The 11,372-nt window shown below is 42.1% G+C and overlaps 1 protein-coding gene across 3 annotated transcripts in view; it reads left to right on the top strand.

Annotated features, from left to right (window-relative positions):
- Window positions 1-2,675: 2,675 nt before the first annotated feature.
- The window catches only part of MEIS3 (Meis homeobox 3), an 81,720-nt gene continuing 73,023 nt past the window's right edge, over window positions 2,676-11,372 (top strand). The window contains exon 1 of one of the 3 annotated variants that reach the window (XM_069746596.1): window positions 2,676-3,251. In XM_069746596.1, the coding sequence (XP_069602697.1) occupies window positions 3,240-3,251 (12 nt within the window). In that variant the 5' untranslated portion in view covers window positions 2,676-3,239. The remainder of the gene's footprint in view (window positions 3,252-11,372) is intronic. The other 2 variants (XM_069746595.1, XM_069746597.1) reach the window with 2 other exon arrangements.

The following is an 11,372-nucleotide window of genomic DNA, read 5'->3' as shown; positions in this document are numbered from 1 at the left end:
GCTCTGTGCAGGGAGTCGGTGACTGGTGTGTGCTCTGTGCAGGGAGTCAGTGACTGGTGTGTGCACTGTGCAGGGTGTCGGTGACTGGTGTGTGCACTGTGCAGGGTGTCGGTGACTGGTGTGTGCACTGTGCAGGGAGTCGGTGACTGGTGTGTGCTCTGCACTGTGCAGGGTGTCAGTGACTGGTGTGTGCACTGTGCAGGGAGTCGGTGACTGGTGTGTGCACTGTGCAGGGAGTCGGTGACTGGTGTGTGCTCTGTGCAGGGAGTCGGTGACTGGTGTGTGCTCTGTGCAGGGAGTCGGTGACTGGTGTGTGCTCTGTGCAGGGAGTCAGTGACTGGTGTGTGCTCTGCTCTGTGCAGGGAGTCGGTGACTGGTGTGTGCACTGTGCAGGGAGTCGGTGACTGGTGTGTGCACTGTGCAGGGAGTCGGTGACTGGTGTGTGCACTGTGCAGGGAGTCGGTGACTGGTGTGTGCTCTGTGCAGGGAGTCGGTGACTGGTGTGTGCACTGTGCAGGGAGTCGGTGACTGGTGTGTGCACTGTGCAGGGTGTCGGTGACTGGTGTGTGCTCTGTGCAGGGAGTCAGTGACTGGTGTGTGCTCTGTGCAGGGAGTCGGTGACTGGTGTGTGCTCTGTGCAGGGAGTCGGTGACTGGTGTGTGCTCTGTGCAGGGAGTCAGTGACTGGTGTGTGCTCTGTGCAGGGAGTCAGTGACTGGTGTGTGCTCTGTGCAGGGAGTCAGTGACTGGTGTGTGCTCTGTGCAGGGAGTCAGTGACTGGTGTGTGCTCTGTGCAGGGAGTCAGTGACTGGTGTGTGCTCTGTGCAGGGAGTCAGTGACTGGTGTGTGCTCTGTGCAGGGAGTCGGTGACTGGTGTGTGCTCTGTGCAGGGAGTCGGTGACTGGTGTGTGCACTGTGCAGGGTGTCGGTGACTGGTGTGTGCTCTGTGCAGGGTGTCGGTGACTGGTGTGTGCTCTGTGCAGGGAGTCGGTGACTGGTGTGTGCTCTGTGCAGGGAGTCGGTGACTGGTGTGTGCTCTGTGCAGGGAGTCGGTGACTGGTGTGTGCTCTGTGCAGGGAGTCGGTGACTGGTGTGTGCTCTGTGCAGGGAGTCAGTGACTGGTGTGTGCACTGTGCAGGGTGTCGGTGACTGGTGTGTGCACTGTGCAGGGTGTCGGTGACTGGTGTGTGCTCTGCTCTGTGCAGGGAGTCGGTGACTGGTGTGTGCTCTGTGCAGGGAGTCGGTGACTGGTGTGTGCTCTGTGCAGGGAGTCGGTGACTGGTGTGTGCTCTGTGCAGGGAGTCAGTGACTGGTGTGTGCTCTGCTCTGTGCAGGGAGTCGGTGACTGGTGTGTGCACTGTGCAGGGAGTCGGTGACTGGTGTGTGCACTGTGCAGGGAGTCGGTGACTGGTGTGTGCACTGTGCAGGGAGTCGGTGACTGGTGTGTGCTCTGTGCAGGGAGTCGGTGACTGGTGTGTGCTCTGTGCAGGGAGTCGGTGACTGGTGTGTGCTCTGTGCAGGGAGTCGGTGACTGGTGTGTGCTCTGTGCAGGGAGTCAGTGACTGGTGTGTGCACTGTGCAGGGTGTCGGTGACTGGTGTGTGCACTGTGCAGGGAGTCGGTGACTGGTGTGTGCTCTGCTCTGTGCAGGGAGTCGGTGACTGGTGTGTGCTCTGTGCAGGGAGTCGGTGACTGGTGTGTGCTCTGTGCAGGGAGTCGGTGACTGGTGTGTGCTCTGTGCAGGGAGTCAGTGACTGGTGTGTGCTCTGCTCTGTGCAGGGAGTCGGTGACTGGTGTGTGCACTGTGCAGGGAGTCGGTGACTGGTGTGTGCACTGTGCAGGGAGTCGGTGACTGGTGTGTGCACTGTGCAGGGAGTCGGTGACTGGTGTGTGCTCTGTGCAGGGAGTCGGTGACTGGTGTGTGCACTGTGCAGGGAGTCGGTGACTGGTGTGTGCACTGTGCAGGGTGTCGGTGACTGGTGTGTGCTCTGTGCAGGGAGTCAGTGACTGGTGTGTGCTCTGTGCAGGGAGTCGGTGACTGGTGTGTGCTCTGTGCAGGGAGTCGGTGACTGGTGTGTGCACTGTGCAGGGTGTCGGTGACTGGTGTGTGCTCTGTGCAGGGTGTCAGTGACTGGTGTGTGCTCTGTGCAGGGAGTCGGTGACTGGTGTGTGCTCTGTGCAGGGAGTCGGTGACTGGTGTGTGCTCTGTGCAGGGAGTCGGTGACTGGTGTGTGCACTGTGCAGGGTGTCGGTGACTGGTGTGTGCTCTGTGCAGGGAGTCGGTGACTGGTGTGTGCTCTGCACTGTGCAGGGTGTCAGTGACTGGTGTGTGCACTGTGCAGGGAGTCGGTGACTGGTGTGTGCACTGTGCAGGGAGTCGGTGACTGGTGTGTGCACTGTGCAGGGAGTCGGTGACTGGTGTGTGCACTGTGCAGGGAGTCGGTGACTGGTGTGTGCACTGTGCAGGGTGTCGGTGACTGGTGTGTGCTCTGTGCAGGGAGTCGGTGACTGGTGTGTGCACTGTGCAGGGTGTCAGTGACTGGTGTGTGCACTGTGCAGGGAGTCGGTGACTGGTGTGTGCACTGTGCAGGGAGTCGGTGACTGGTGTGTGCACTGTGCAGGGTGTCGGTGACTGGTGTGTGCACTGTGCAGGGTGTCGGTGACTGGTGTGTGCTCTGTGCAGGGAGTCGGTGACTGGTGTGTGCACTGTGCAGGGTGTCGGTGACTGGTGTGTGCTCTGTGCTGGCATCACACACGGAGGGGGCAGTGCACTGACTCCAGGACTGGTCAGGGCAGGCAGTGCAGGAGTTAAAGGCTCTTCTATTTCCGGGTTTGCTCATTGCTCAGGGCTTGGAGAGGAGAGGAGGGAGGGAGAGGAGCATCATCATCATCATCATCATCATCCTCACCCCCTGTACACAGCACAGCACACATCACAGCCGGAGCTGCCGCTGCCCAGCATCATCCTCCTGCAGGAAGCCGGGATGTCTGCGCTGTGAGCGGAGCGGGAGCTTCTTCCAGGGGCTCAGACAGCGGGACTCATCACTCATCTGCTCCGTGACACATTGATGGACAGGCGGCTGTGAGCGCAGCTCCTCTCCGTCCCCTCCATGCTCCAGCCTCCAGCCCTCCAGCTCCCAGCACCTTGTCCCCAGCCCCGTGCTCCCCTCCAGCCAGGAGCTGCTGCTGCTAGCGCCCTCACCTCCCATTGTCTCCAGCCACAAGGACGAGCACAGGCGGAATGGCACAAAGGGTAGGTGCCCTCCTTCTTCTACCATTGTGACCGGGGTGGGCAGGCAGCTGCAGCCGGCGAGTGTGCTCCATAGGCCGGCTACATGGGCAGCAGCAGCAGCCTGGGGCTCTGCAGGGTGGGCAGTGATTTATCCTGGGTGGGGGGCACTCACATGACACTTCATAGGAAGCCACTACTGCACTCCGGTATACATCACAGCCATGTGTCACATATAGACACTTATTATATACACCGAGATGTGCTGCAACATATCACAGCTAAATGTGGCAGAATAAACAGAACCTATATATACTATACTATACCAGAGATACATGTGACAGAACTATACAGAACCAATATATCCTATACTATACCAGAGATACATGTGACAGAATATACAGAACCAATATATCCTATACTATACCAGAGATACATGTGACAGAACTATACAGAACCAATATATACTATACTATACCAGAGATACATGTGACAGAACTATACAGAACCAATATATCCTATACTATACCAGAGATACATGTGACAGAATATACAGAACCAATATATCCTATACTATACCAGAGATACATGTGACAGAACTATACAGATCAACACCCAACACTATACAGAACCAATATATACTATACTATACCAGAGATACATGTGACAGAATATACAGAACCAATATATACTATACTATACCAGAGATACATGTGACAGAATATACAGAACCAATATATCCTATACTATACCAGAGATACATGTGACAGAACTATACAGATCAACACCCAACACTATACAGAACCAATATATCCTATACTATACCAGAGATACATGTGACAGAATATACAGAACCAATATATACTATACTATACCAGAGATACATGTGACAGAACTATACAGAACCAATATATCCTATACTATACCAGAGATACATGTGACAGAATATACAGAACCAATATATCCTATACTATACCAGAGATACATGTGACAGAATATACAGATCAGCACTCAAAACTATACAGAACCAATATATACTATACTATACTATACCAGAGATACATGTGACAGAATATACAGAACCAATATATCCTATACTATACCAGAGATACATGTGACAGAATATACAGATCAGCACTCAGAACTATACAGAACCAATATATCCTATACTATACCAGAGATACATGTGACAGAATATACAGAACCTATATATACTATACTATACCAGAGATACATGTGACAGAACTATACAGAACCAATATATCCTATACTATACCAGAGATACATGTGACAGAATATACAGAACCAATATATACTATACTATACCAGAGATACATGTGACAGAATAAACAGAACCTATATATACTATACTATACCAGAGATACATGTGACAGAACTATACAGAACCAATATATCCTATACTATACCAGAGATACATGTGACAGAATATACAGAACCAATATATCCTATACTATACCAGAGATACATGTGACAGAACTATACAGATCAACACCCAACACTATACAGAACCAATATATACTATACTATACCAGAGATACATGTGACAGAATATACAGAACCAATATATACTATACTATACCAGAGATACATGTGACAGAACTATACAGATCAACACCCAACACTATACAGAACCAATATATACTATACTATACCAGAGATACATGTGACAGAATATACAGAACCTATATATACTATACTATACCAGAGATACATGTGACAGAACTATACAGAACCAATATATACTATACTATACAAGAGATACATGTGACAGAACTATACAGATCAACACCCAACACTATACAGAACCAATATATACTATACTATACCAGAGATACATGTGACAGAATATACAGAACCTATATATACTATACTATACCAGAGATACATGTGACAGAACTATACAGAACCAATATATCCTATACTATACCAGAGATACATGTGACAGAACTATACAGATCAACACCCAACACTATACAGAACCAATATATACTATACTATACCAGAGATACATGTGACAGAATATACAGAACCTATATATACTATACTATACCAGAGATACATGTGACAGAACTATACAGAACCAATATATACTATACTATACCAGAGATACATGTGACAGAATATACAGAACCAATATATCCTATACTATACCAGAGATACATGTGACAGAATATACAGATCAGCAGTCAGAACTATACAGAACCAATCTATACTATACCAGAGATACATGTGACAGAATATACAGATCAGCACTCAGAACCATACAGAACCAATATATACTAATATACTATACAGAACCAATATATACTATACTATACCAGAGATAAATGTGACAGAATATACAGATCAACACCCAAAACTATACAGAACCAATATATACTATACTATACCAGAGATAAATGTGACAGAATATACAGATCAACACCCAAAACTATACAGAACCAATATATACTATACTATACCAGAGATAAATGTGACAGAATATACAGAACCAATATATCCTATACTATACCAGAGATAAATGTGACAGAATATACAGAACCAATATATCCTATACTATACCAGAGATAAATGTGACAGAATATACAGAACCAATATATCCTATACTATACCAGAGATACATGTGACAGAATATACAGATCAACACTCAAAACTATACAGAACCAATATATCCTATACTATACCAGAGATACATGTGACAGAATATACAGAACCAATATATACTATACTATACCAGAGATAAATGTGACAGAATATACAGATCAGCACTCAAAACTATACAGAACCAATATATACTATACCAGAGATACATGTGATAGAATATACAGATCAACACTCAAAGCTATACAGAACCAATATATACTATACTATACTATACTATACCAGAGATACATGTGACAGAATATACAGAACCAATATATCCTATACTATACCAGAGATACATGTGACAGAATATACAGATCAGCACTCAGAACTATACAGAACCAATATATACTATACTATACCAGAGATACATGTGACAGAATATACAGATCAGCACTCATAACTATACAGAACCAATATATACTATACTATGCCAGAGATACATGTGACAGAATATACAGAACCAATATATACTATACTATACCAGAGATACATGTGACAGAATATACAGAACCAATATATACTATACTATACAAGAGGTACATGTGACAGAATATACAGATCAGCACTCAGAACTATACAGAACCAATATATCCTATACTATACCAGAGATACATGTGACAGAATATACAGATCAGCACTCAGAACTATACAGAACCAATATATACTATACTATGCCAGAGATACATGTGACAGAATATACAGAACCAATATATACTATACTATGCCAGAGATACATGTGACAGAATATACAGAACCAATATATACTACACTATACAAGAGGTACATGTGACAGAATATACAGATCAGCACTCAGAACTATACAGAACCAATATATACCAGACCCATACGTAACCTGCTAGTTAATAAACACACAAACTACACACAACCAATATATCTAATTATATACAAAACCAATATATACTATAATAGACTAATGTATACTATAATATACCAGACCCTCATACTAGATAATAAACACAAACTATACAAGACCAATATATACTAGACTAGATGGTGGCCCGATTCTAACGCATCGGGTATTTTAGAATATGCATGTCCATGTAGTATATTGCCCAGCCACGTAGTATATTGCCCAGCCACATAGTATATTGCCCAGCCACGTAGTATATTGCCCAGCCACGTAGTATATTGCCCAGCGACGTAGTATATTGCCTAGCCACATAGTATATTGCCCAGTCACGTAGTATATTGCCCAGCCACGTAGTATATTGCCCAGTCACGTAGTATATTGCCCAGTCATGTAGTATATTGCCCAGTCATGTAGTATATTGCCCAGTCACGTAGTATAATGCCCAGTCACGTAGTATATTGCCCAGCCACGTAGTATATTGCCCAGCCATGTAGTATATTGCCCAGTCACGTAGTATATTGCCCAGTCACGTAGTATATTGCCTAGCCACATAGTATATTGCCTAGCCACATAGTATATTGCCCAGTCATGTAGTATATTGCCCAGCCACATAGTATATTGCCCAGCCACGTAGTATATTGCCCAGCCACGTAGTATATTGCCCAGTCACGTAGTATATTGCCCAGTCATGTAGTATATTGCCCAGTCACGTAGTATATTGCCCAGTCACGTAGTATATTGCCCAGCCACGTAGTATATTGCCCAACCACGTAGTATATTGCCCAGCCATGTAGTATATTGCCCAGTCACGTAGTATATTGCCCAGTCACGTAGTGTATTGCCCAGTCACGTAGTATATTGCCCAGTCACGTAGTATATTGCCCAGCCACGTAGTATATTGCCCAGCCACGTAGTATATTGCCCAGCCACGTAGTATATTGCCCAGCCACGTAGTATATTGCCCAGCCATGTAGTATATTGCCCAGCCACGTAGTATATTGCCCAGCCATGTAGTATATTGCCCAGTCACGTAGTATATTGCCCAGTCATGTAGTATATTGCCCAGTCACGTAGTATATTGCTCAGTCACGTAGTATATTGCCCAGCCACGTAGTATATTGCCCAGTCACGTAGTATATTGCCCAGCTACGTGGTATATTGCCCAGTCACGTAGTATATTGCCCAGTCATGTAGTATATTGCCCAGTCACGTAGTATATTGCCCAGTCACGTAGTATATTGCCCAGCCATGTAGTATATTGCCCAGTCATGTAGTATATTGCCCAGTCATGTAGTATATTGCCCAGTCATGTAGTATATTGCCCAGTCACGTAGTATATTGCCCAGCTACGTAGTATATTGCCCAGCCATGTAGTATATTGCCCAGCCACGTAGTATATTGCCCAGCCACGTAGTATATTGCCCAGTCATGTAGTATATTGCCCAGCCACATAGTATATTGCCCAGCCACGTAGTATATTGCCCAGTCACGTAGTATATTGCCCAGTCACGTAGTATATTGCCCAGTCATGTAGTATATTGCCCAGCCACATAGTATACTGCCCAGCCACGTAGTATATTGCCCAGCCACGTAGTATATTGCCCAGTCATGTAGTATATTGCCCAGTCACGTAGTATATTGCCCAGTCATGTAGTATATTGCCCAGCCACATAGTATATTGCCCAGCCACGTAGTATATTGCCCAGTCATGTAGTATATTGCACAGTCACGTAGTATATTGCCCAGTCATGTAGTATATTGCCCAGCCACATAGTATACTGCCCAGTCACGTAGTATATTGCCCATTCATGTAGTATATTGCCCAACCACATAGTATACTGCCCAGCCACGTAGTGACCAATATAGACTAGATAATCAACACTAAAACTGTACAAATCCAATACGAACCATAATATACTAGACTCGTGTAACATAATGCTTTGGATACTAGATAATAAACCCCCCAACTACATGAGACCAATATATACTATAATAGACCAATATATACAAGTCTCATATGTAACATAATACTCTGGACACTGGATAATAAACAGTCAAACTCTGCTAAACAAGTATGTGCTATAATATAATAAACCAACACATCTTAAATATACAAGACCAATATGTACTGTAATAATATACTGGACCTATATGTAACAGAATACTCGTGCTCATAATACTCTGGATACTAGATAATAAACACTCGAAATATACAAGAACAATATATACTATACCAATATTTACTAATATATATATTTCTATATATACCAGACCCAAAGGTAACATAATATGCTAGATAATAGACACTGAAACTATACAAAACCAGAATATATTATAATATAATAGGCCAATCTATGCTATAATATAATTGACTAATGTATAATAGACTCATGTAACCTCCTCTGGATACGAGATAACAAAACACCAATCCATACTATAATATACATGACCAATATATAACAGAGCTTAGTAGACCCTTATATAACAACACATAGGATACGTTCTGTAATAAAACACTCAAAAGTATACCACGATGTATAACAGGACCTACTGGACGTAAATAATGCACTGTACACACAAATATGCTGCAAACGTATAATATATACGTCACTAGAAGCCTAAACTATACTATACCCTTCTGCAAACACATAACATATACTAGACACATAAAATGAACATAGAATACAGCAGACACGTCAGGAAAGACACTGGATACTTCATTACTTTATCTCATAGAATGTACTGGACACATTTTATCACATAACTCACAGGATGTCCTGAGGTCAAGGAGCACTGCCCCCATCATTGTATCAGACTACTTCTTCAGGGTATTTCTTCGGCTCCTTCTTCTGGATACATGGAAGTCTAACGCTGCAAAACACTCAATAACACCAACAATACCGATAAATGCTCGTTACATTTAGAAAATGTAGGTTATATTCCAGTGACAGTGCTCAAATCCTGTGTGTGTATATATATATATATATATATATATATATATATATATATATACTGGTTACACATCGAGTCCTTAGCAGTGCTTTATATATTGTACACTGTGTATACAGCCTCCCCCAGGCTCCAGATCACTTCTTCACTTGTAGAAAACTTTCTTTTCCAAGCAGCTGAAGTTTTCTTGTCTCTAAGCCGCAGAAGAGATCTTATCTCCAGCCTGAGAACAGTCCTCTGCTGCCTCCTACACTGACTATATGTATATATAATATATGCCTCCTTAAATGCTGACTATATATATATATATATATATATTATATGTATATATATATTATATGTATAAATGCACACAAATATAATAATCCATCCTTCTATACTGACTATGTGTATACACAGCAGAGTTCTGCAATATTTTATGCTGATTTTATAATGTATTCATTACACACAGCACAGTCCTGTAGCTTTATATACTGACTGCACACTGTATGTATCAATACACAGCAAACTCCTGCAACCTTATATCATAAGTGTTATGGCCTCATATACTCTCTGTATAGTAATTGTACCAGTATGACATGTGCTATCTATCTATCTATCTATCTATCTATCTATCTATCTATCTATCTATCTATCTATCTATCTATATATGTATGACACAAACCTTAAACACACCATTCACTATGCAAATAACACAATTGCTCTAATTAGTTCTGCACAAATTAACATTGGAATGTCATCCTCATTAAATGTGTGAACGTAGAGAGATGAATGTGTTTACTGCCCCTGCTCCCCCCATGTAGCTTTATAGTATAGTGTGTATATATATATATATGTATATATATATATATATATATATACTGTATATATATATATATATATATATTTATATATATTTATATATATTTCAGTATTTTCACTTGGACTTGGATGATTGTGAAGGAAGAAAAGAAGGTGATTGAAGTTTTTATGCACGTGTAAAAAAGGGGAAAAAAATCAAATAGCTAAAAGTATAAATATTTGTTTGTATGTGAATGTATAGGATATACTAGATAGCAGATTGCTCTGTGTGTGTAAGAGGATTACAAAATTTGTTATGAAGGAAGGAAAAAGTCACCTGAAGTTTTCATGGATGTGTAAAAAAGGGAAAAAAGGACACAGTTAAAAGTATAAATATTTATTTGTAAGTGTAAACAATACAAAAAAAAATATATAAAACATAATGAAATGCTCATAATATATATACAGTTATGTGTGTATATTTGTATTGTGTGTAATGTGTAAAACATAATTATCTATCTATTATCTTTCTATAATCTATTATCTATCTATTATCTATCTTTCTATCATCTATCTATTATCTATCTATTTCCTATCTATAAATCTTTCAATTAATATAAAACGTGTGTGTATGTTTGTATAGTTTGATTAGATAGATAACAGATGATAGATAGAGAATCGATAGATAATAGATAGATAATAGATAGATAATAGAATAATAGATAGATAATAGATAGATAATAGATAGATAATAGATAGATAATAGAATAATAGATAGATAATAGATAGATAATAGATAGATAATAGATAGATGATAGATAATAAATAGATAGATAATAGTTAGATAATAAATAGATAGATGATAGATAATAAATAGA

The sequence above is a fragment of the Ranitomeya imitator genome, chromosome 2, assembly GCF_032444005.1.
Source record: "Ranitomeya imitator isolate aRanImi1 chromosome 2, aRanImi1.pri, whole genome shotgun sequence".
Lineage (NCBI taxonomy): Eukaryota > Metazoa > Chordata > Amphibia > Anura > Dendrobatidae > Ranitomeya > Ranitomeya imitator.
The sequence above is the reverse complement of the archived record's forward strand: the minus strand, read 5'-3'. Positions and strand labels throughout refer to the sequence as shown.